Source organism: Zingiber officinale, chromosome 1A (genome assembly GCF_018446385.1).
Source record: "Zingiber officinale cultivar Zhangliang chromosome 1A, Zo_v1.1, whole genome shotgun sequence".
Classification (NCBI taxonomy): domain Eukaryota; kingdom Viridiplantae; phylum Streptophyta; class Magnoliopsida; order Zingiberales; family Zingiberaceae; genus Zingiber; species Zingiber officinale.
The window spans coordinates 24,808,997-24,835,979 of record NC_055987.1 but is presented as its reverse complement, the minus strand read 5'-3'; the positions used below and the strand labels follow the sequence as shown (position 1 = coordinate 24,835,979).

Here is a 26,983-nt window from a genome sequence, read left to right as displayed (position 1 = left end):
TACCACACACCAATCACAACTTTGGTAGACTACTAATAGGGGTTAACCACCTCTATTTTATCAACCTTAACCAAGCTTCTAAGCCTTGGTTATATAGGTCATGGGTTGAAAATCCCCGCCTACCAGTCGATTGGTGAAAGTGCCAGTCGGCTGGTTTCTGTGGAGATTCGACAGTTACAACCCAATGACTCGATACCAGTCGACTGGTGAAAGTACTAGTCGATCGCTCCACACTGACTGAGAGAATAGAAATATTCTGTTTGCTTCAAGTCGACTGCCCAGTCAATTATACCAATCGACTGCTATTTCCATCAGTCTACTGGTATCCTAAGTACAGTCTCTCAGCACTCGGACCCTCACCCTTACGACTCACTTGACTCTTCTTCGTTGCAGCCTTGACCTCTTGTCTTCAAATCTACTTCCTTTGCCTCTCGTCCCTTGGATGCATCCAAGCCCGCAGCTTGCCCCCAATGTCATCTTTCGCGTATGCCTCGAAGTTGCTTCCCTCGGCTCTTGTCCTTGCTGCCTTGTCCATGGTCCCTGGTGTTGGTGCAATCGACCTAGGTTTTGATCGGTACGATCATAGTTTTGATGTGTGTGTCAAAGAGTTTAAGTTAGGTTCACCCTTGTATTTGATATGTGTATTTGAGTTGTACAGGTTTGTAGGATACACATGCGACTCAGGTTGATGGCTTCGGGTCCGGTAAAGGATGAAGCATCCGAGGGACCGTGGACAAGGCAGCGAGGACAAGGGTCGAGGGAAGAAACTTTGAGACATATGTGAAGGATGATATTGGGGACGAGCCACGGGCTTGAATGCATCCGAGGGACGAGAGCCAAAGGAGTAGGCTTGAAGGCAAGAGGTTAAAGCTGCAAAGGAAGCGTCAAATGAGTCGTAAGGGTGAGGGTACGAGTTCATGAGAAATTGTACTCGGAGCAAAATCCTATTTTTAGGATTTTACTGTAGCAGTACTGTAGCATTACTGTAGCAGCCGACTGCATGTTTTAGCAGTCGACTGGGTGAGAATAGAATGGTTCTATTCGTTCGGTCAGTGTGAATCAGTCGACTGCATGTTTTAGCAGTCGACTACACCAGTCGACTGGACCAGTCGACTGCATATTTTAGCAATCAACTAGTAAATGACCGTTGGCATACTGTTGGTGCTACGAAGTAGCCGTTGGCTACCTCTAACGGTAACACCAGTTGACTGATGATTTTGCCAGTAGACTGGTGCCGAGATGAGTTGATATGATGATCAACTCTCTCCTTTTATTTATAGGAAGCTTTGGGGCTTGAAGGAGGTTACTCATGCTTGTTGAATAACTCCTTAGCAATTGTTCAAAGCTTCCAAGCCATTCTCTTCCTCTTAATCTAAGTCTTCTTCTTGTAAGAAGAAGAGAGCTTTGTGAGAGGTTGTACTCCACCGAGAAGGAGTAAGAGCTAGCCAGAGATTACCAGGGATTGATCCACCGAAGGATCAAGGGTTCGTCCACCTCAAGAACATGCCGTGGAGTAGGAGCAAGCAATCTCCGAACAACATAAAGGATTTGTGTTAGCGTTTGCTCTTACTTGTTTATTTTCATTGCTTTAGTTTTCGTATTCCGCTTGCGTAACTAACCTTGTAGAGAAGAATCAAAATTGGGGGTGACCTAGCTATCCAACCCCCTTCTAGCCGGCCACCGATCCCCTACACCTGAATGCTCCATCCTTCATTAGACTCAAAGCCATCAACCTGAGTCATATGTATATCCTGCAAACCTACACAACTCAAATACACATATCAAATACAAGGGTGAACTTAACTTAAATTTTTTTCCCAAACACCAAAACACATGGTCGCACAGACCATTAGGATTGCCCCAACAGTTCCTTATTACAACACATATGTTTGGTGGCATAAGTATTGATTCATCATTGTCGCGGGTTTGAACCTACCAGGTTTAATTCATAGACCACGACGCAGAAGGCATCCATTTCTGGTCTCTCGTTTAGGTTGACGTCCTTCTTCTTCTTCAACTTTTTTTACTCTGAAGATTTGTGACCAACTATGCCACAATTAAAGTACTTCCCAAAGAATTTCTTGCTTATGCCTCCTCTAGGTCCCATTTTGGAAGTCTTGGCGTTCTTTCGTTTTGAGTTTTGACGTGCTTAACCGCATTTGCTTTCACAATATCCTAAGAGAACAATTTTCTCTTTGAACTCTTGTTGTCTTCTTCAATTTAAATTTTAACAATGAATTCTTCCACGTTCATCGCCTTCCATTTGTGCTGCAAGTAGTGCTTAAAGTCCTTCCAGCCTGGAGACAACTTATCAATGATAGCAACCACTTGGAAATTGGAAGGTTTTACTAAGAACCATACCTTTTGAGTAGATCTCGTGTAAGATCATCTAAAACTCCTAGACTTAGTTGATCACTATCTTGGAGTCAATCATCTTGTAGTCTAAGAATCAACCCACAATGAACTTCTTGACTCTCGCATCCTCCATCTTGTACTTCTTATCTAAGGACTTCCACGGTTCCTTAGTTATTCTCTTAGTGCTATACACAACATATAACGAGTTGGCAAGATAGTTGAGAATGTAGTTTTGGCAAAGAAACTCAGAATGAGTCCATGCCTCCACTTCACTGATGTTGCATCAGCCTTAACATAGATGGGAGGGCTCTCGGTCAAGAACACGGCTAGATTGAACATGGTCAAGTAGAAGAGCATCTTCCGCTGCCACCTCTTAAAGTTCAATCAAGTGAACTTCTCTAGCCTTTCCCTGCGGTTGATTGGAACATTCCTAATGGGGGCGGAGGGGGCCTTCACATGATGAGTTTGTTGCGCCTCAATACTTTCTGTGACAATCTCAACAAAACAAATATATTTTAAGATTGTTGGACAATCTTGCCGAAGATAGAGGGTAGTCTAAATTGAAATTACAAAATCAAATCAGATATATCTATTGAGTTGACCTGAGCTGATAATCTTAGGCTACCAAGTAGGGAAGGAAGAGTTGCTTAGGATGACTGAGTTGGATGGAATAGAGTACAGACTCCCAAGTGTAGAGTCTAAGTGCAGACTCTAGAGTACAGACTCCCAACTTGAGACTCCCGAGTATGGAGTCCCGACTGAAGAGTCCTGATTGAAGGCTCCCGACTGGAGGCTCTTGACTTAAGAGTCTTGACCGGAGGCTTCTGACTTGAGAGTCTGAGTTGTAGAAGATTGTAGAGTTCGAGTTGTAAAAGACTGCAGACTCCTGATTGTAGAATCCCTATTGAAGAGTCCTGAGTGCTAAAAAGAAGATGTCTACATCTGTTTCTCAGAATACAATGACAGAACCACATATACAACCAAGAACGGATTGTTCATGGAGAACTAAGGAAGTACCCGATTGATTAGCTCTCTTATTTCTCTTGGTCACAACCTTTTTATATAGGAGCTTATACCCTTGCAGTATTTAATGACCGAATTAAAGCCATTTACTACCTATTAACTCATCCAACTTAAAAGACAAAACGTTGGTTCATTCGCTTGGACAAATTTTGCCTCGATCAGTCTGACATTCGACGCAAGCATGTCATGCTCGCACATAAGTCAACTTGGTTCAGTGTAATCTAGGCCCTGGATTTGCACCCCCTACGCACCCATGTGTGACAGAGAGCTTCTCCTTATGCATTTATTCATATCATCAATGCATGTGCAATAATATAAACTAACCATAATACCTTAAAACTTCCAATGTAAAACTAAATCCATACATAAAGGAGTCTTATTGTTGGTTTTCCAGCATATTGATTCTACTTTTGTGATATTATATTTGCTAATTTGGGTGGTGGACACTAAGAAGCTACAAGGTTATTAAGTCTGTTGATACGGTGCATAATGGTAGAGTTCAATAAAGCCGGACAGTCAGTGACAGTCAGAAGTCAAGGAGACATGGTAGTCAGAATCAAGGGATGTGACAGTCAGAAGTCAGGGGACATGACAGTCAGAGGTCAAGGCGATGTGGCAGTCAGCAGGTAGGGAAAGAGGAAGTAGGACCGTATGACGACGTCAACAACATTGTTCTTGGTCAGGTTCTCACAGATCAAGATCCCAGATCTAAGATACCCTGATCTAAGATATGGTGGATAGTCGGGGTGATACCTGACCTAGATCTGACCGGTCGGGTTCTCACGGCTCGGTTATATCCAAGCCTGGTTCTCTCAGTTAGCTAACTCTCGATCAACTAACTCCCGATCAGCCAACTCCTGTTCGGCTCTTGGACAATCTCACCATAGCTCCTGGCCCCTCAAGGTTTAGGCCAGGTGTTATACCTGATAGATTATCCTGAGATGCCTTATTCATACCTAGTCGAGACAGATGGTCGGGAGAGAATGTGCTACATGATAACAAGGTCATGGAATCGTAACTGTCTGTCAGAGAATAACTGATGTATGTCAGGGAATATCCTAACGGTCTGCGGTCATCTACGAATGGAACCTTCTTCCAACCCACAAAAGGGTGTCATACGTCCTCCATCACCAGACAGGTCCTGCCACTTGACATTCCCTGATATCAATCAGGCTCCAGAGGTACGCACTATCATATAAAAAGGGAGGTCCTCTCTCTTGCGCAGGTACGCTCTCTCGCACATTCCCACTTGTCTTCTACTTTTCTTTCTCCATACACTGTTCTTATGGGGAAAAAGTACCCGACTTGAGTGTTGGAGGGTCTGCTCCGAGGACTTTTTTCCTGGTTTCTGGCCTCTAACGTTCCGTGTGCTTGTCTGAGTATGTGCAGAGTTCAAGTACCACCGGTTCAGTCATCGTCGTCCTCAACACCACGTGGGGGTCCATTCTTGTAGGCGCATACGAGAAGGATGTCCCAGTCGCCTCTCTGTCAATGCCAGCAATAGCTCATCCGACCTTCATATGACTTAGATTCTGGACAGGATCAATTTGGTATTGTCTGTAGGATTCTTCTCCACCTGTTCTGGAATGTGAAGATGGACGATGTTGGGAGGTTCTCTTCCATTATCACAGTCCCGGAGGATCCTGACGAACATACTATTTTCTACTCTCGTTTCACGGGTATTCGGGAGTCGAGGGATTGAGTTGGAGGTTCAGCTAGTTGACAGGTTAGTTTTTCCATTATGTATTTTCTCTGACTCCACGGGTATTCGGGAGTCAAGGGACTGAGACCAACCCTCAACCGGTTGACACAACTCCTTGATCAGGTACGTTACAGGCTCTGCTCCCATTTTACGATTATAGGATCTGCTATAGCTCCCTGATAAGAGAGTAAGATCTTAGTTCCTTGATCAAAGACTAGGGCTTTCGATTTTTTATCGGACACTAAGGGCCCAACTCCCCAATAAGACATTAGGGGCACAACTCCCCGATCAGACACTAGGGACACAGCTTCCTGATCAATGACTCGCAGTACAACTTCCTGATCAGGATTTAGGGGCCTTGCTCTTTGATTACAGGTTAGGGGCCTTACTCTTCGATCAGCGATTAGGGACATAGCTCCCTGATCAGGTGTGTTACAGGCTCTGCACCTTTCACCATGAGGCTCTGCATCCTATTACTGCTATAAGCGCTTCACTCTATTACTACTATATGATTTGCATCCTCCACCTATTTTTCATCCTCTTAAGTCTGAAGGCTCTGCTCCTTCACCCACGGTGCTCTACTTCCTTCTATTGTTACGGACTCTGCTCCCTTATACAGCTATGGGCTTTACTCCCTTTGACGGTCAGGGCTCAGATTATTCTCTCCCTGACTCTGCGGACATTTGGGGGTTAAGGGATTGACACTATTTCTCTCTTCGACTTCACCTGCATTTCAGAGTTAAGGAATCAAGTCAGATCCTCAACTGGTCGACACCACTTCATGATCAGGTATGATAAAGGTTTTGCTCCCTCTTATTTCTACAGGCTCCGCTTCTACGGACTTCATGTCTTATCTCCCCCGTTCGGAGTCAAGCAGTCTTCACTAGTGCCGGACCAGTTTATTGGATTTCTTATCTCCCCCGTTCGGGGTTGAGCTATCGCCACTGGTGTCAGACCGGAGTATCTCCACTGGTCTCGGGCTAGAGTATCGCCACCGATCTCGGACCAGAGTATCGCTACTGGTCTCGGACCAGAGTTTCGCCACTGGTCTCGAACCAGAGTATCGCCACCGGTCTCGGACCGGATTATCGCCACCGGTCTCGGACAGGAGTATCACCACTGGTTTTGGACCAGAGTATCGTCACTGGTCTCGGACCAGAGTATCGCCACCGGTCTCGGACTGGAATATCACTACCGACCTCTCGATCGGACTTCCCAGACTCTCGTCCTAGCACGAGTTATAAGTGAGCATGCTCTCACGGCTCCAGACTCTTGTCCCAACACGAATTATAAGGAAGCATGCTCTCGCGACCAACGACCTCCTGGTCAGGTTCTAGACTCTTGCCCCAACGCGAGTTATAAGTGAGCATGCTCTCACGCCTCCAGACTCTCGCCCCAATGCGAGTTATAAGTGAGCATTCTCTCGCGACCAACGACCTCCCGGTCGGGCTCCAGACTCTCGCCCCAGTGCGAGTTATAAGTGAGCATGCTCTCACGACCAATGATCTCTCGGTTAGGATTCTAGACTCTCACCCCAGCACGAGTTATAAGTGAGCATGCTCTCATTCCTCCAGACTCTCGCCCCAGTACGAGTTATAAGCGAGCATGCTCTCGCGACCAACGACCTCCCGGTCGGGTTCCAAACTCTCGCCCTAGGGTGAGTTATAAGTGAGCATGCTCTCACGCGTCCAGACTCTCACCCGAGTGCGAGTTATAAGCGAGCATGCTCTCGTGACCATCGACCTCTCAGTCGGGTTCCAGACTCTCGCCCTAGGGTGAGTTATAAGTGAGCATGCTCTCACGACTAACGGCTTCCCGGTCAAGCTCTCACGATCAACTACTAGTCGGATGGGTTCCCCCCTAGTCAGGGACTCGCTTCACTCGCCGCTTTGCTCGACACTCATCACACTCACTCCACTCGCCACTCTGCCCGACACTCATTGTTCGTGACTCACTTGCCGCTGTACCCGTCACTCACATTCTCGTCTCAATCACTACTCTGCTCGGCACTCACTGCTCTTGCCTCACTCGCCGCTTTGCCCGACACTCACCGCTCTTGCCTCACTTGCCGCTTTGCCCGGAACTCGTCCCTCGCGTCTCACTCATCGCTTTGCTCTGCATTTGTTGCTCGATTGATACCAGCTTTCCTCCTTGCTTGGCATTCTTATAACCGCCTGGTTGTTCTGCTCCCGTTCGCACTCCATCCACAGGCTCTGCTCACGTTCGCGCTTAATCCACGGGCTCTGCTCCCATTCTCATTTGGTCTCATAAACTCCGTGTCTATCTAGCGCATAGGCTTCGCGCCCACTTGACATTTTTTCGATCACCCGGTCGACCTTCTCTTAGTCGACCGATCAGTATCGATTGACCATCTGCTCAGTTGCTCGCTCGACACTGCTTGCTTGTCGTCTTGCCGCTCGCTCGGGGTTCTCCCTATTGCCCGGTTGGCATGGTTCGGTCGCCTGGTCACGATTTATTGTCGATCAACGGACATTTTCTTGGTTGCTTGCTCAACACCGATTGCCCGTCGTCTTTCTACCAACTCGGGTTTCTCCCTATTGCCAGTCGCCATTCTCCCGATCACCCGGTCGGCATTGTTCGATTGCCTGATCGACATTTTTCGATCGCCCGATCACGGTTATTATCGCTCGGTTGACATTTTCTTGGTCGCGCGCTTGACACCGCTCGCCCATCGTCTTTCTACTCGCTCGCCATTCTCCTAATTGCTTGGTCGACATTGTTCGATTGCCCAGTTATGATTTATTGTCGCTCGATCGACATTTTCTCGATCATGCACTCGACACCGATCGCCCATCCTCGTTTGACCCGCTCGACATTCTCCCTATTACCTAATCGGTAATTTTCGATCGCCCGATCGCGATTTATTGTTGCTCGGTCGACATTTTTTCGGTCACAGTTTACTGTTGCTCAGTAGACATTTTCTCGGTCGAGCGCTCGACACCAATTGTCCATCCTCTTTTGACCCGCTCGGTATTCTCCCTATTGCTTGGTCAGTATTTTTCGATCACCCGGTCGCGGTTTATTGTTGGTCAGTCTACATTTTTTCGATCGCGGTTTACTGCTGCTCAGTTGACATTTTCTCGGTCTTGCGCTCGACACCGATCGCCCATCCTCTTTCGACCCGCTCGACATTCTCCCTATTGCCTGGTCAATAATTTTCGATCGCCCGGTCGCGGTTTGTTGTTACTTAGTCGACATTCTCTCAGCCGCCCGCTTGGCATTGCTTGGTCGTTCGCTTTACATCGCTCGATATTTTTTGGTCGCTTAATCGACATTTCTTTGATTGCTCACTCGGCGCTACTCGGTCTTTTGCTTTGTTCCGTTTATATGCATGCTTGGCATTCTTTCGCGTGGGATCCGCTGGGTACCATTTGACCGTTCGATTGAATTCTCTCCGTCGGCTTTCCAGATTCTCACCCGATAGCGAGTTATAACCGAGTAAGGTTCTCATGGCCACAACCTCTCGGTCGGGCACAATGACTAGTCAGTCGGATTCTCTCCCTGATTAGGTGTTGATCTCACTTGCCACTCTATTCGACTCTTGTTGCCTGGTCGACATTCATCTCATTTATCACTCGTGCCTCATTTGTCACTCTACTTGGCACTCATCGTTTGCATCTTACTCGTCATTCTGTTTGGTACTCGCCACTCACTCGTTGCTTAGCCCCGCATTCGCTGCTTGGTCGGCATCTGTTTTTTTACTTAGCATTTGCATAATCGCCCGATCGCTCTGCTCAGCATCGCTCGATTGTCTTCTCAATATCACTCGGTCTCCCTCAGCATCTGATTGATCGCTTGCTCGGCATGCACTTTGCACTATTTCTTGTCGCTCGCTTGATACTATTTTAGTCATTTGCTCGGCATCACCATAGCTACTTGTTCTACGTTATAAGGCGAGCACAGTGATCTGGTTCCGCATTCAGTAGTGACTATTTTACGTTGGGCTTGGTCTAGTCAGTCAAACTTGCACTTCCTTCGACTAAACTTGAAGGGGAGGCTTGTGATGCGGATATTGATTAAGGGCCCAGAAGGAATTAGAGAGAAAGGGAGGGGTAATTTGGTCAAATCACTGTTAGAGCATTAATAGGGTGAGGAGACATTGTAGCAAGGGGGGTTGCGTTTTCCTTCTTCGGGTTCTTCTTCGTCGCCGCTAGGGGGTCGGCTGAGTTTGGGGCGCCGCCACAGGGGGAACACGAGCTCCGCCGGAACCCATCAGCTGACGCCGGCGGACGCAGCTTGACATTGTCAAGGACTTCGCCAACTCCTCCCTCTGATGCTCCTCTCTCCTTGCCGAGGCTGGTTGCCCTCCTTTCGTGCTCTCCATCGCCATTTCCACTGAGGGAGGTTCCTGCCGACGCCGTCTTTGTCGCCTACGACCTCTTCTCCCCCTCTCACGCTCCTGTAAGACATCGATCGACAGCTCCCATCGCCGCCTCCCTCGTCGCGTAGCCACTGCCATCGCCTGCTAGCTGATGCCTCCTTTCTTCCCTCGCCTCTGACCCCGATCGATTCCCCTCTGGTCAACCTCCCTCATGGCTTTGGCACAATCTCAAGCATCACTATCTCTTGGCCCTTCTCGACACCATCGGCTCCACCCCACCGCTGTTGCCTATGAGAGCGCCTTTCCTTCCTCCTCATGTCACTCTTGCTACCGACGCTAGCAGGCCTCTCAGCCTCACTTTATGTCGAGTCGTTGCCATACACGAGGCCTCCCTCTCCCTTGGCGTGCCGGCGTCCATAACCGCTTCACATGGTCGTTGCCTTTCGGGTCGTTAGCAACTAAGCGCCGCCTTCTCCTCCCTTGCACAGCCTCAACAGCGACAACCCACCACCTCTCTTGCCACCTCATCGTAGGCCACCTCTGGTCATCTGCATTGTATACACCATCGGGCCCCTGAGCCCTCGTTGTCATTGTGCTCCGATCGGACTGCCGCTGTGTTCCGGCCATTGAGCCATTGTTGTGTTCCAACCTTCGAGCCGCGGTTGTATTTCGGATTGTGTGCTTTGTGTTCAGCCTTCTTATTGTTGTTATTTCCCGGCCTACGTGCCGAGTTCCTATTTCAGCCTACGCGCTAATGTCCTATCTCGATTTATGTGCCAGTGTCCTATCCCGACCTATGTGCCGCTATCGTATTCCAACCTGCGCGCCGATATTATATCCCGGCCTGCGTGCCGAGGTCACATCTGGTTTCGTGCCACTGTATCCGGCTCTGCGTTGTCACATTCAGCTCTTCATCTGGTTTAGAGTCATCTGCTCTTCCGGGTCACGACAACTCGAGCAATGTCCCGACCAGCTCATCGATCCACCCGAGGGCGCCCCCTGGGCCATGGTACGTTCTCCGTACTCATTCTACATTCATTTCATTATTATACGTCTTAGTTTGTTACTTATATACTCAATGGATCTACCTTAAGGATCGGGGTACCAGGGACCGGGACGACCCGATATTGACTGCAGGTAGTGTTAATAAGAAGATTTCTATCTATTTGATCAACATAAAAAATATCTCAATATACCTCACTCTAAATTATCATAATTCGATCAATATTCTATTTATCTCATTTGATTATATGTTTGACTTAGATTTTGAATAGGATCACCTGCGATGAACCATTGAAATTAAAGTATTTGTAAGAATTTGAGGTTTGTTGGACTCGTGCTCTCGATCATCATTCTCATTAAAAGTTTCTGTCGCTTTGATATGACATTTTCGAAAGCAAATTGGAGAAAGCCAGTGTACCAACTTTATTCAAATGAAAAAGTTTGAGCTGGCAACCTGAATCTTTAAATGTGATCTTGTACGTGATTTTGGATGCAGGGAAAATTTTTCATTTCTCGTGAAAAGAAGACTTTATACTTATCCTTCACTATGTTGCTTTGATTTATTTTCCTCCGGTTTTACAATAACAAATAGGCAATAGACCATGGTTCGAGACTATTATATATGCCTTGTAACTTGTCAAAATGAGCCGTGCCAAATGAGGGCCAACGTATCACCTACCTCAAGCTAAGAGCTTAGGGAAGAATGGAATTATAGAAACAGGGATCATGCAACGATGAAGGACCCATGTGACGACGCTTATGTTTTTGGCGATCAGGATCCATCACTGGAAGGGTCGATATCTGTTTACAGTACGACAAGTAGCTTTCAGGTTTCATTGATCTCTTAATATTTAACCAGTGCAGTCTCCATCAATCCGTTCAAGATATAACAATTGTGGAAAACGATGGAAAGTGTGGAAGCAAGCTCTTCCTTCTGGTTAGAACAGTTACCTGCAACTGGTTATGTTGGCACTGCCACCACGTCTTGTGATTTTGTAATTATTTCGATACAAATTGCTGTAAAAAACAAAAAGGGTTAGAAATTTACAGCCCTGGGTGCCCACTTCCTTTTCCTCAACATGGCTTTGATGTTTCCTTCTATTAAAGGATACTGTATCTGTGCTTTTTTTTTGCTATTTATAATGGTTGGCATCTTTAACCGATCTCATGTGATAGGTTAGTATTTATTTTTCCTTTTTTTTTTCTTCTAATTTTCAAGATAGAGGATTTTTTTTCCTTTATCAGGTGGTAAATTCATAGCATGGTTTATACCTATTTAGAAAACGATAGAGAGAAAGAATTCTTTATATATATATATATATATATATATATATATATATATATATATATATATATATATATATATATATAATTTAGGTATCTAATTCCTAAGATTTGATTAATTTGGAGGGACTAATTCTGTTTCACGGAAATTTCTTACCAGTCCCCTAAGGGTAAAGCACTATAGTAAGTTGTCGGTAGTTGACTCCCGTGGTCGTTACAGTCCTTGTGACCATCCAATGTTGAATCAATACATTCGTGAAGGTAAACTCGTAGGCTTTTTCTGCTCATGGGTACCTCGGTTAAGACTGCTCAATCCAAATTTTTCTACTAAATTCACTGCCAACAAATATCCCAACAGAGGATCGAACCATGATATTCACTTTATCTCCATTATACCTTAGCCACACTATACCCATGGGGGCGAGAAAGCATCCATTTAGTTTTGCTTTTGGTGAAGCAACAAGCACTTGGTGGGATGATTGATGAGTAGCAATTGTAGCTGTAAAAGGATCGAGTTATGTATACTTTTTTTTTACTTGAACTCTGAATTAATAGTTCCCATATGAAGTTTTGCAGTAGAACAGTTATGCAATGGTTGGTTTAGCTATTGAACCGCTTTTAAACGCATAGGTTTTGATATAACCTGTTGACTTTTTTTTAATATTATAGGTGTTTAAGTTTTATTCGATTAATCATAGGCATAGACAATAAATTATCTATTAAATAAATTTAAAGTAAAATTTATGCACATTTGAAAAATGACAATCAAGTTATTTGTCACCTTCTTACTTTTCCTCTTATGTATTTTAATATGTTCTTAGGACGGATTCAGTTGATAAATATATGAGATAATGATTGTAATAGTTTAAGGGTTAAATTTTGATAGAGAATTTTATCATCTGTGGGTCTCTAAACTCTCTCTCAAATCTCTCTTATAAAAGAGTTGTAAGGGGTTAAATACCATATTTTTTTTTCCTCTCGAGTACTTTAATATAATTTTTTCATTTTATCATACTTGTTGGTACTATACTTGCTAGATTATCTTATACAATTTGTTACTTTTGATATAAGATCAAACGATATATTTGTAGAAAAAATATATTCAAACTTAATTAAAAAGGTTATATATATATATATATATATATATATATATATATATATATATATATATATATAACAATGAGGATAAGTGGATACAAGAATGGATAAAATAAAAACAAAATATTAAAAAGGAAATAAAAATTATATCTATTAAAAAAAATTAAGAAAAAGTTGAGGATGCATTTAGACTATTAATATAAACCTATACGAGAAATAAACACTAATTAAGAAAGCAAAATAAAAAAAAAATTAATCGAATAAAATTCATTTAAATGTAAGTAAATATAATAATAATAAAAATAATAATAAATATCAGGCCATGTTAACTTGTAAGATAAAAAAAACATTTAATTTTTTTAAGAAAATAGGAAAACGGACAGCCGTGCAGTTTTTCCGTCCATGGTGATACTGGCACGAATATCGTGAAACAACCTACGAAGGGTCAGCCAGGGCATCGCGGCACGTGACATGGGACCGGGCAAAACAAGAACCCAAACCGAATGACCGGCGGTCACCTGTAGACTCCGTACGTACCTGAAACGCAGTACTCAGGATTATATATTTTTTCCCACCAAAAAGAAAGAAAGAAAACTAAAATAAAATAAAATATTTGGATTAAATTATTTAAATATCAATTGTTTACCTGATTTCTCTCTCTGCGCGTCTTCTCATCTTCCCCACCAATCCATCGCCCCGTCCACCGTCGTCAGGGATCGCCTCAGTTCGAAGTGTCGTTTTCGCCTCCGCCCGATTCCTCTCCGATCGGTACAGCACGTAATCTTGCATCGGATTCGGGAAGAGGTTGGAAGGGAAGATGGAGTTTGATCTAAATGTTGTCTCTGCCGACGAGTCCCACACTCCGCTGCCTAATGCATTTGAATCTTCGAGCAACGTATCCTCCGCCTGCGACGAGGATTCCCACTCAGCCAACGAGGGTAGCTGCCGTTTCGACGTTCTTGCGAGCCGCCTAAAACAGACGGTCGCTGATGTTGACGACGACGAAGACGAAAATGAGGTGGTGGAGGTTGGTTGTTTATCTCTGGAGACGAGCAAGGTGACTCGGCAGCTTTTCCCCCTATCTTCGGCCCAGCACCTTCACGAACCCGCAGCCATTTCGTCGACCTTGCGCCGGGGCGAACTTGGCTTTGGTAAGGATAAGGAGAAGGTGGGTCCCGGGGCTACGGTGGAGGTGGAGATGAACGCATTGATGCTGAGGCAGCAACAACTGGAGAAGAAGAGCAGACGAGGACCGAGGTCCCGCAGTTCGCAGTATCGCGGAGTTACCTTCTACAGGAGGACTGGGAGATGGGAATCCCACATATGGTTCGCACGTTTTGTTTATTGCTCTTTAATCTTTCAAGGTTTCCTTGTTTGATATGAAATGTTTTTTGTCCTTTGATTTTGACCAGGGATTGCGGCAAGCAGGTCTATTTGGGTAAGAATTCAACTCCTTTGGCTTAAACTGAGGAAAGATTGTCTTTTTTTCCCACTGATTCTGAGCTGTAGTTGTACGTTTGACGGAAACTGCAGGAGGCTTCGATACTGCTCATGCTGCAGCAAGGTTTCCTTTCCCCTCCGCTTAAACACGGTTTCTTTTTATCTACTTTACATGGTAGTTCATGGATTGAAAATCAGCTATAGTACTGTAAATGCATTTCAGAGCATACGATCGTGCAGCAATCAAGTTCCGGGGGATTGATGCTGACATCAACTTTACTCTCAGTGATTATGATGAGGATTTGAAGCAGGTAACTACACCACGTATGTGGATGCAGGTGTTGATGCTATATTATTCAAAATCATATGTAGGACGCATCATTTGACTTACGCTTTCTGTTTCCGTTTAATTTTAGATGAGGAACCTTTCCAAGGAAGAGTTTGTGCATATTCTTCGTAGGCAAAGCACTGGATTTGCAAGGGGAAGTTCCAAATACAGAGGGGTGACACTTCACAAGTGTGGCCGTTGGGAGGCTCGCATGGGGCAGTTCCTTGGAAAAAAGTATGGAGTGGTGGCATATTTTGATGCCCTTTCTTTATTTTCAAACATTACTGACGCAATATGTCCATTTAAGTTTAGCCAAATGTATTCCAGGTGTTTACTTATTATTGAACTTACTGTCCAGTTTATATAATTTGAAGAAATAGAATTTTGCTAATAAAAAAAAATTGGCATCGAAATTCCATAGTGCAAAAATCCAATGGGGGAAAATGTCATACAAATAATGAAATACCTGAAAGAATAACAACACTTGTTCTTCAATAACATGTAATGTATTCTTTGAGAGAATTTTTTTTCGAAATATCTTCTTATTTATAGTTTGATGCTCTCAATAAATAAGCAGAAGTACCCCATGAAATTTCTTGAAAGAGAACATTTAACTTGATGCAAATAGACAATTTGATCTTCTTATTTGGTTACCTAAAAGAGTTGTCTATTGTGCAGGTATATATATCTCGGCTTATTTGATAGTGAAATTGAAGCTGCAAGGTTTCATTTCTCTTTGGCTGTGATAAGTATTGTGCTGCTGAACACATTAATGACTTGTAAACTTATTATATTTGAAATTCTTTCCATATTTTGAACTTTAGAGCATATGACAAGGCTGCTATCAGATGCAATGGAAGAGAAGCTATCACCAATTTCGAGCCGAGCCTATATGAGGGGGAGTTGCTCCTTGAGACTGAGAATGAAGGTGCCTATTGTTATTTGTTTTTTTTTTGTTCTTTGCTTGTCTCCCTTTGTTTCTTTTAGGTAGTCGTTACTTGACGGAACTGATCTTTTATTTTGGATAGATGCAATGGAAGATGTTGATTTAAGTTTGAGAATTTCTCAACCTAATATCCATAGCCCAAAGAGGTGCGGTAACACTAGAACCAATATCAGTTGTGGCTCAATGGATTCTGCAAATGCTCAGGTAAATAATATTCCATTATCAGGATATTCCATGTTTATATTTTCTGAGAAATGCAGGCTTGTAGAGTTGTTCCTCTGTTGGTGTGAAAATGTTTCAAAACACCATACTTGTGAACCATAAATTTTTTTAGGTTTGTGTTTTATGCATCCAGAATTACTCAGAATAGCTTTAGAATTTTTTTTTTTGAAATGAACAACCTAGCACCTTAGTCGAAATTCTGAAGTTTTTTGAAAGAAAAATATATTAAATTAACTGAAATTAGGTACAAAATCAATCAGATGTTGATCCTCTGTTACGATGAAGTGTCTTAGGCACTTGATTTAGCCCCCGGGGCAAGGTTGTGTTGGCTAGTGCGGGGTAGAGTTGCTACAATAGGGCAAGGGTTCGAATTTCGGCAAAGTCGAGGAAAAAACCCTCCCTTGTACTAGCCAATTACAGCTTTCCGATTTACCTCCTCACAGATGGTTGTAGGGCCGACTGTGTGGGGCCGCTAGGGTGGCGGATTCAACCTTTTTTGCTGCAAATCTGTTACGATGAAGTGCCAATTGTTCAATGTATGTGTGTCAATTCTCAGAGATGGTTCCAGTTTTTGATAGAAATGATGGCTGCAAAATATAAACAGTCTTGTAAGCATCATCTACATAGAGCTTGACCTTCAGGTATCTTTACCAATTTCAGATATTCATTGCGTGTGGTGTGGTTTACCCAATTCTCTTTACGACACTATTGTATGCCTTAGTACTGCTTAACCTTCAACCATTGTGAGTCAATTTTAGATGAGTGGCACTGAAACTCTTGAGTGTCCAGGTGCAATTTCCTTTCCCCAATGGCTTGCAGCGCAAAAGCTATTCCTGCATCATTATAAGTTAAAGAACAAACGAAGCTTACTTTAACTGGATCTAGAGATTGCCCGTTTGAATTTTCATGATTGTGGACTGATCTAAGGGAATAAATTAACCGCTTGATCTAGTTATACATTAATTTTTAAATACTTTTGTAGCGAAAGATGATTACGCTCACTCCAGGTGCCCGAGGTAAATCACGGGTTAGTTTATAGTTGATAACCAAGTGGTTAGAGGGTGGGATAGATTTTTTTTATCCGAGGGCACACGCTCGGTGGGAATTGACCCTTTGTCCTATTATAGCAAAGCTGTCACCCTCTAACTAACTAGGCACCCTGTATGGACTACAGATTTTTTAAACACACAATCACAAAAAGGGGGCGCGTCTAGACTTATTTTTGGAATATTACTTTCAGGAATTGGTTTCCACAACTTCATGATACTTTCATTGTTGTTCTTGTTCGATTTAAATTGTGTTTGGTTTCCATAAGAAGTGGAGATATAATAGTAGAGGCTCTCATCAATTCGTCCTTGCTGTGATGTGTAGGAAACAAATTCTTTTCTTCAATGTTAATGATGTAAAATTATCTTTTCATCACATTTTTTACTGAAAAAATTTTAATCAGTCATATTGCTTTGCGATTTCTTTTCTGCTTTTGCAGACTCAAAACCCCATTCAACTTGCTACTGATCCTCGTTTGGCTATGGCATCTCAGCACCCTCATTCTTGGAATTATTACCTGGGCTTCTCTCCTTCCACTGAGGTATTTTAGTTTGTTTTATTCCTCATTCTGGAAAATTTTCAGAGTAACAGCTATGTTCTTGTTGCTGTTCTCTTTCTTCCTTCTCACTAGTTTTTCTTAGTTCAAATTTTATCATCTGTATGCCATTTTAGAGAAATTTTCCCCAGCATTTTAGCTCTGTTCCTGCATAAGAATGATTCTTACATTAGTTCATATAAATATTAATCAAGGCGACGAACTGTTATGCGCTCTTGACATTTTATGGGCTTCTATTCTTTCTATTTTTCTTTGAGAAAAAAACAGGGTTGGAATCGAAGAATATCATTTCAGACCTGAACTGAGTGGGTAAATGCGCCCCTATGTGGCTTTGTACCTTGGCTTTCTTGTATTCTAAATCAGCCTACTTCCTCAGATATCATTATGAAGACACCCCTTTTACATATAAGCATTTAATTCTTCCTAGAAAAGGGGTTACCAGTGCTTTGCACATATTTCATCACTATCCATCCATTTTTAAGTTCACCTGCAAGTCTTCTGAGACATCAATGTCAATAGACAGTCTTCATTGATGCAGGAAAGGAGCACACAGAGGCCTATGGTAGGTTCCCAAATGCTCCCCAACTGGACATGGCACATCCGTGGCCGACCTATATTGCCATTAGGCTTTTCTGCAGCATCATCAGGATTCTCTACTGCCACTGTTGCGGCTGCCTATCCGTCGCTGCCGCCTGTGCAACCACTTCCAAACTCCGGTCGGCTCCATTTCCTTCCATCAGCAACCACTACTAGTTACTACTGCAGAAATTAATTACCCATCCGATGATGAATATCAAAGGTTGCCGTTTACCATTTGCGAGCTTTGGCACTGTGTTCTTGGTGTGGGTAGTACTTGAATTGTATGATATTGCACTCTAGCTGGTTAGCTCAAGCAAAGAGCTGCCTTAATATGCCAAGTAGACATTGGAGTGGGCTCTCCTTTTATATTCCAATGTAGTAAAATAGTATGCTTTGAACCTGCTATGGCTATCCCTTCAACTCGGTGTCATTTGTCTTGTTTACCTGCACCTGCAGCTTAATTACATGTGGATTTCAAAAAGCTGCACTGTTCCTTCTTGGGCGCCTCTCTTTGGTTCTTTGCTCATTAACTCATGGCAGATTGAGGCTCAAGCAGTCTTTGGGCCCGAAGAAAAGACTGGCTATTGTGGTAGTGTGACTTTACAACCTGCTCCTGGTCCGCTGGTGCTGTCGGTGTCCCTTCCTAGGAGTTATGTGCTTGCATTGCATGCTGTTTGGAAATTGTGAGGGGCTGTGGCCTGTCTGGATTCCAGAGGCCTTTTCCTGGATGAGCACGAAACTCCTCCATTGATCTGAAGGTAATCCTTTATCTTCATTAATGGGCTAAGGGGAGTCTTTTGTCCTGCGTGCCCTCGGAGTCTTTTGTCCTACGTGCAAACGAGGGCTACACATGCCTTCTTGTGACTAGTTAAATTTCATGAACAGTAGCTTTATGTGATGTACGCCACTGCTTAAACTATCATAACTACCAGCTACTATTTATTTCTAAGTCGCTATATCTTGTCAAAGCAAAGAAACTTTAAACTCTTGTATTTTATTTTATCTTTCCAAATCATATTTATACAAATGTTTGGTATGTATCAATAGAACTGAATTATAATATTTCATTGGCACAAGACTAACTATGTATGTTAGATATCTGATAACTTTAATGTGTGGCTTAAGAAATAGGAATAGGAAGACCATATTTGATAGAAATTCAATCCTTTTAAGCAATTGAGCACCCAATTGTCTGGAAAGAATACGTTGCACTGTTCGTCTGTACCACCTCAGTGAACACATGAACCTATAAATCCTACAACACTGCATGAAGACGTCAAGTTAAATCCACTGAAGTGATAAGTGATGGATGGATTACGATAGGTCCAGTGACAACCTTTAGCCTCACCACCGTTGCAGTTATGCCAGATCTTCTTTCCACTAATTCCGAGAGAAGTTGTGAGTTTTCTCTTCGTCGTTTGCATGGGGACACAAACTTACATATCATCAAAATCATTTAAAATTAATTAAAATCACTTAAACATAATTATAATAATTATTTAATAGTTGCTACAACATGTGAAAACTACAAAGTAGCTCATACAATCCCCATAGAATATACTTACGCAAGGGATCAATTTTCGATGGATACATGTCCTCGAGAAAAAAGATTCCTCCCACCTCCTAATTATTTAGTGGTCGGTTATAAACTAATTAATTTCATGATTTATTTCTTTCCATATAATTTAAAAATAGACTGTAAAAAATATCTAACATAAATGTAATCATCATTTACTGTAAAACTAAATAGCTGATCTATAATGTTAGACATGATAGTAAATACTTAATAATTTTTACATATTTTAGCCGTTAGTGGTAGCTATTTTAATAACGTTGAAAAATGAAATAAAATATCTTACGGTGCCCTTTTATCTTAAAAAAAAAAATTCCTTTTGATGTTTTATTAAATTTAAAATGCCCTTCAAATTTGCATCCATCATTCGGATGCATAGAAAAATGTACGAAAGATAAAGAAGATACACTCTCATATATTTCTTTTATAGGAATTAATTAACACAAATAATGAATTCAGTAAAAAGAAAATCACGCTCAACATCAACAAATAAATTGAATCAAAGCTCCATATACCTTCAATAAGATCCTTCATTTGAGCTCGGGCTTGGACCCTTGGCCTCATCAGAAGCATGGTGATCTACAAGCAGTCATAGCAAAGATTAAATAAATCGAATGGCTTTCTGTTTGTACAATCAACTAAAGTTGCAGAGATCATTTGAGAAAGCCGGCCGGAGATTGGCACAGAGAGCGTGCATTTAGTCAACTTACGTTCCTTGTATAATCGTCACATCAGTTATCCCCATAAAATCGGTCCCATGAATATAAAGAGAAATAAATTCAGATACACAATTGAAAGAGCATACCAGAATGTTAACCTAGGCCGTGACACTCTAAAAATCGAACTCTGGATCTCTCAGTCACAAGACTATACATTTTCAATTGCACTACATCATGAGGACTGGTGCTTAGCCTTCCTCTCTGATTGCCATGAACAGTGCATCACCGATGGCTAATGGAAAATTATCTGTAATATTAAATGGGAGCCGGTGTGCTTGCTGAAGCATTTAATATTACAGATGATTTTCCATTGACCGTTAGCGACGCACTATTCATGGCAATCAGAGAGGGAGGCCGGCGCCGGCGCCAGTGAGACGGTGTTTGAGGTTGCCAGCGTTGTCAAGAGAAGCAAACACATCATCAGGGCCACGAAGGAGTTCGTTTTCAAAACGGCTGCCGCCATTGATTGCAGCTTATTGCTACTCTGGTCTTTCCGGTTGGGTCGGTTCTGAGGATGTCGAGAGAGCTTGTTGTTCTTGAAATCGAGGAGAGGTCGATTTTATAGCAGTGAAGGCGGTTATTATTGGAGAAATGGTTGTGGTTTTCCTTCTATTCACGAATTACTAATCTAGCTTAGAGTTGGAGCTTCAATTTTATTCAAAATAGATAAAAGAAATATGGATGATTTGAGCCTCTAATTTAGATTCAAATTCGAGAATTCAAAAATGGTAGGGATAATTCTGGTGGAAGAACTCTTAAACATTTACTTTTTGAAGGCCACAATGATATAGATTCCATAACTTTAGTAGTGATGGACTGAAGATATAATTCTTATATCCCGCTTCATCAGTATAATAAAAGAAATTTAGAAATTATATAAAATCAAGAATTTCATCAAATATGTTTATATATATATATAAACTGAAACCAATAAATTTAAGGTCAAGAAAAGTAGGGAGTAAATATAAATTGCACTAAAATAAAACGATAAAAATATAAATTATAGTAAATTAGTAATAAATTTTGTAACTAAATATTTTCGTTACAATATATTTTATCGAAAAAGTCATTAGAGATTAGCGACCAAATTTAATATTTGTCGTAGCTTTTGCGACAAATAATTAGTTCATCCCAGATTTTGCGACAAATCTAGGATTCGTCGTAGTTTTTGAGACGAATCCCAGATTCATCGAAGTTTTTGTGACAAATAATTAGTTCATCGTAAAATCTGTTATGAATCTAGGATTCGTCGCAACATCTATGACAAATTCTGGATTTGTCACATGATAATAATTTTTTTTTTTAATTTAAGATTTTCAAAGCCAGTTTAGAGAGCTCGAAATGACATGAAATTAGTTTCTATGAGTTCGTATAAATCTCCTAATTAAATAATATCATCAAATATTTATTTGACCTAATATATTAAGATCGAAGAATCACGGATTCATTGCAGATTTTATGACAAATAATTAGTTCATCATAAAATCTGTTATGAATCTAGGATTCGTCGCAACATCTACGACAAATGTGGAATTTGTCACAGAATAATATTTCTTTTTAATTTAAACTTTTCAAAGCCAGTTTAGAAAGCTCGAAATGACACGAAATCAATTTCTATGAGTTCCATTTAGATTTTTTGGGCACATTTGCGTTTAAAAAATAATCAATTAAGTCAAATTAGTATTTGAGGGTATTTTATATAATTTGGTGATTTATAGGTATTAGGACAAAAAAAAATTTAAGATATTTCTATAATGGTATAATATTATCCACTTTGGACCTAAGCCCTCATGGTTTTATTTTTAGGATCTACCCAAAAGGCCTCATACCAATGGAGATATTTTTTTAAAATAAATCTATGATATTTCCCATGTATTTTCAATATGAGACTATATTTAACCCTAACAATATGAACCTATAGAAACTGTGTTCATGTTATTCCGAAATTTTAGGTACCTCAACCGGCTTCAGAAAATTTAAATTTATAAAAAAATAAAAAAAATTATTCTACGTCGAATCCATGGATTCGTCACAGCAAGCTAATATACATATATATGTGTGTGTGTGTTGGTGCAGGAAGCATCCGACGATCGAACCTGAGTTTTGATAATGACAAAGGGTTCAAAGTTAAGCTTACTTGTTATCTAATGTATTTGAGTGAGTGTTTTAGGAAAGTCCTAACTGTGGTTAGGTAGGTGAAAAACCCTAGGGGTGGTAACCCTAGGTCATAGGGGGTGGTAACCCTATGCCAGAGTCTTCGCTTCGACTCGGGCACGAAGAAGGTGCAGAGTAACCCGAGAAAATTGCATCCGGCCAGCAAGAAGGGCGAGGACCTGACGCCGATGAAGGCCGGGTAGCCGTGGTCGGCCTCGCCGGGTCCGGGATCTGCGCCAGGTAAAGAAACCCGAAGGATCAGTGAGTAGCTCGAGCTTCCCTGAAGCCGCCGAGATGCCGTGGCAAGTCGACCGCAGACGCGCCGAGACTGTCATTATATCATATTATCATATTTACCGTTATTTTGTGCTAACTTTGTTTTGTAGGGTAAGTGTTTGGGACTAACACTTTTGCAGACCAAAGGAGCACAAGTTAACCTCATTGAGCAGGAGGTCAGGCGCCCATGGAGCTTGGAGGCGCCAGCGCAATTTGGCAGGCTTGGAGCGCCAAGGAGTAGTTTAAGGCGCCTGACACCGATGAAGGTGCCTGTCGATAAGAGGCAGGTCAAAGCTTCATCAGATTATTTACGGATAATACTTAGGGATCCGCCTTAGAGCCTGGATGGGCGTGAACACCCTTTATAAGAGAGTTTCAACAATTCACTCCAAGCGATTCCTTTGCATATAGTCGCTAAACATACCGATCCGTAGTGTTGCAACAACCTCCGACCCGACGAGCTTTGCTTCTTCTTTAGTTGCGTATAAAGTTATTATTCTTTCATTGTAATTAGTTTGTAATTATCGAGCTTATAATTGTTGCCCACCGAGCGATCAAGGATCGCGGGCCTTCGAGTAGGAGTCGATCAAGGCTCAAAAAGTAATTCCATCGTGTCTCTGTGTTTGTGTTTATTTATTCCGCTGCTTTTTTAACTCCGATAGTTTTACAAATCGAACGAAATAGCCACGAGCGCTATTCACTAGCGCGCCTCGATCCAACAATTGGTATCGGAGCGGGTCGCGTTGATCCGGTGCAACCACCAATCACGCATCTTTGTCGTGGTATTTTTATTTTTTTTCGTCAATCAAATTAGTATTATTGATATATTCCGCTTTTTATCGTCAGATTAATTTCGCGAGGTTGGTGCAACATCACTGAGTTATTTTTTTACCGATCGCTAATCCAGATCAAGTCCCTACACATTTTCTCTTCTTCCTTGTGCAAGTTTTTAATGGCCTTTCAGAAGGCTCGAGCACTACCGCCCCGCCTCCTTCTCCCGCGAAGACTTTGCCTATTGGAAGAACCGGATGCTCTACCATCTCAAGGCAGAGTTGAGATGTGGATCATCATCCGCACCGGTCTCGAGCTACTACGCGACACCGGGAGCGTTTCGCCTGCACCAACCGGGACACCAGATCGGGAAGAAGGTGGAAGCAGATGCCAAAGCCACTTGCATGCTACAATGCGGTTGACAAAAGAAGAACCGAATAGAGTCGGACCATTTTCGGCGCGCCGAACAAACTAATCGAACATGCATGCGAGCACGCGCGACGCTAAAGTAAGTAGCGTGATTTAATTTTAAATAAATTGTATAATATTAAAATGCAGGAAGGTGAGATGGCGAACCGCCTTCATGCACAGGGCTCAACCCTCACAGAGCTATGCATCGGGTGGAAAACCGCATGTAATACGTGTAAGCGCTTTCAAGAACGCTTTGGCATCCATGGTGGATGCTTACAAAGTTTCCAAGATTTATCTTCAATAAAACTTGATGAATTATTTTCCGAATTAGAATTGCATGAGCGGCAATTAATACCGTCGAAAGGTGTTGCTTGTAGATCGAAAAGAATTTAGATATCTCACAATAGCATGATATTGTCCACTTTGGGCCTAAGCCCTCATGGTTTGTTGCTCGGCTCCTCCCGCTCTCACCAATGGAGATATCTTTTCTCTTATAAACCCATGATCTTCCATGTGTTTCAATGGGACTATGTTTGCAACCTTAACAACAATCCCCAAACAAAGGACCAGGCTTCATCCGCCCGATCTCGACCCACCCACCCCCGACCTACTAGGACTTCGCCTAGCCGCAACTAGACTTCGCCTCGTCTGGTCCTCTTGATCCGAACATAGAGCCCCACTTTTGTTTGAGGTCAATATTGTATCCACATGGTTCAATGACCATCTTTGTGCCAGGCGCATGTACCTTCGCGAACCTACATACCAATTGTAGGATCGAAGAATTTAGATATCCCACAATAGCATGATATTGTCCACTTTGGCCTAAGCCTCATGGTTTTGCCTTGGGCTCTCCCAAAAGGCCCATGCCAATGGAGATATCTTTTCTCTATAAACCCATGATATTTCCCATGTGTTTCATGACAACCTCCTCAGTCTGTGAGCCAATTTGCAGCATTTGCCCAAGTCCAAAAAAGATCGGTTATTTCCAAACCGATAAAGCTTGTGGAAAATATGCAAGTCAAAAGGAAACTCAAACAACCAAGAAGGACAAGACGGAGTCTGCGTCTGCACCACTCACTAAAGGGATCGAGTCAAACAAGAAGAAAAGAAAGAAGGCGACTTGACGGTCCAAGTCGTCGACGCAATCCGAGTCCGACAAAGAAGAACCGAGCTTCCTCGCAGACATTGAAACCGAGTCATTGAGTAAGTACACCGAATTTAAGGCGTAGCTCAAGCCGAGTCGAGCGAGAGCAAAGCCATGAATCGCATTCATTTCCGAGGACCAAACCCCACCTAAGTTCACTACTCGCATTTCAATTAGATAACTTGCATGAATTATTACCTTACTTAGTAAAAGTTGGCTAAATCCAACATCCAAGTTAAGTCGCTAAAGGAGGTAACATCTCTTAAGGCGGTACGACTTCGACTCTAACCACTCAAATTGAAACTCAACTCAAGTCCAACAACTTGAGGAAAAAAATTTAATCTGAAAGCTCAAATTAAAGAACTCAAGAGCATTGAACGATTCACCTAGTTCCAAGAATTTGGATCTGATTCTTGGAAAACAGCAAGCCGTGTACAACAAATTCGGACTTGGATTTAGAACCAAAAGTAAGTATAAATCATATCTATCTTTAGTAAACAGAAAGAATAGAAGCATAATTCAAGCATGGGTCCCTAAGTCAAACTTAGTTAATCAAGTTGGACCTGGTCACTATTGGGTCCCTAAGGATCAGATCCATTTCCTTGATAGATCATATCAAGGCTATGATCCAGGGGGAGCCAATAGAAAAACCATCTCAATAAATATATAAATTGATTGATGCTTGTTTATTTATTTTCTTGCAATATACATGCTTAGACTAGGATAGCTTAAGGATCTAGGCGTAATTTACACTTGCTAGTTAAATCTAGGAGTTTAAAAAAGAAAATTAAATATATATTTCTTTGAGCAATTCTGTCTAGGAAGGGGTGGATGATCTCATACCCAAGAAGGCCTAGAGCCTCGCCCTGACCTGGGAATCAATCATGGAAAGATATATTTAATTGAATATTTGGAAAACCTAAGTTTAACTCAAATGTAAATTACTCATTAGAAATAACCTAAATTCAAGATAACCATCTCACAAAATTACTTAAGATTACCTGATTGATAATTTAGAATCGGGTGAGATGGATCTATGTTCAAATAAGTTCAGATTGATCAAAATTTAAACAAATTTAATTATAATCAACTAAACTCAATCAACCATCACTTTAAAAATCTTTTGAAAAACTTATTTTGAAAAATATTTGAAAAACTTATTTTGAAAAATATTTGAAAAACTTATTCAAAATCTTTTGAAAAATATTTGAAAAAACTTATTAAAAATACTTTGAAAAATATTTGAAAAACTTATTCAAAATCTTTTAAAAAATATTTGAAAAACTTATTTTGAAAAATATTTGGCCAAAACTTCTTCCCTTGAAACCGCCATATTTGAATAAACTTATTAAAAATACAAGGAATCATTTGAAAACTTATTCAAATACCAATACGCTTTATCACTAAAAATATTTAAAAACTTAAATATTTGAAAATATTTGAAAAACTTATTAAAAATACTTTGAAAAATATTTTGAAACTCATTTTGAAACCCTTTAAAAATGATGTTGAAAATCATTTCAAAATCTGCTCCAAAAACTGAAAAATACACTTAAGCTTTAAATATTTACAAGAAAATTAATTTAAGTGTTTACTACTATATTGATTTCTCTCTTAGTTATTTTGATATATGGCAAAGGGGGAGAGTATAGGGAAATTCAAAGTAATTAAAGAAAATCAAAGAAAAAAGAGATTTGGGAGCTATTAAGGGAGCTTTGTATGTACTCTTGTGTATATACTTGTGCTTACTTATTATGCCTATATGTTTTGCATCTTTTCGCTTAACTTTGAATTTGCCATAATCAAGGGAGATTGTTGGTGCAGGAAGCATCCGCGATCGAACACAGTTTTGATAATGGCAAAGGGTTATTATTCTAAGTTCTACATTATTTGTATTGGTGAGTGAAAGTCCCAATGCTAGTTGGCGTAGGCAGGTGTGGTAACCCCTCAGGGGTGGTAACCGGTCTGCTAAAAATGCTCGAAGTCTTGGCAGCCTTGGGCAAAAATCCTA

General features: G+C 41.6%; 1 protein-coding gene across 1 annotated transcript; it reads left to right on the top strand.

Annotated features, from left to right (window-relative positions):
* The first annotated feature begins 13,473 nt into the window (after positions 1–13,473).
* On the top strand, positions 13,474–18,344 carry LOC122021270 (APETALA2-like protein 3). Its single transcript, XM_042579376.1, has 10 exons — positions 13,474–14,132; positions 14,219–14,244; positions 14,340–14,370; positions 14,470–14,557; positions 14,663–14,808; positions 15,253–15,297; positions 15,399–15,502; positions 15,603–15,724; positions 17,229–17,330; positions 17,884–18,344. Exons 1-10 carry the CDS (start codon positions 13,624–13,626, stop codon positions 18,115–18,117), a joined length of 1,407 nt encoding a protein of 468 aa, XP_042435310.1. The 5' UTR covers positions 13,474–13,623; the 3' UTR covers positions 18,118–18,344.
* Positions 18,345–26,983: the final 8,639 nt, after the last annotated feature.

What these genes read in the sequence shown, in the direction of transcription:
- LOC122021270 (XM_042579376.1), top strand. Translation starts at nt 13,624, where the DNA reads ATGGAGTTTGATCTAAATGTTGTCTCTGCCGACGAGTCCCACACTCCG. An exon ending in ATGATGAGGATTTGAAGCAG is followed by an intron (nt 14,558 to 14,662) that starts GTAACTACACCA and finishes GTTTAATTTTAG; the next exon opens with ATGAGGAACCTTTCCAAGGA. An exon ending in GGGCAGTTCCTTGGAAAAAA is followed by an intron (nt 14,809 to 15,252) that starts GTATGGAGTGGT and finishes TCTATTGTGCAG; the next exon opens with GTATATATATCTCGGCTTAT.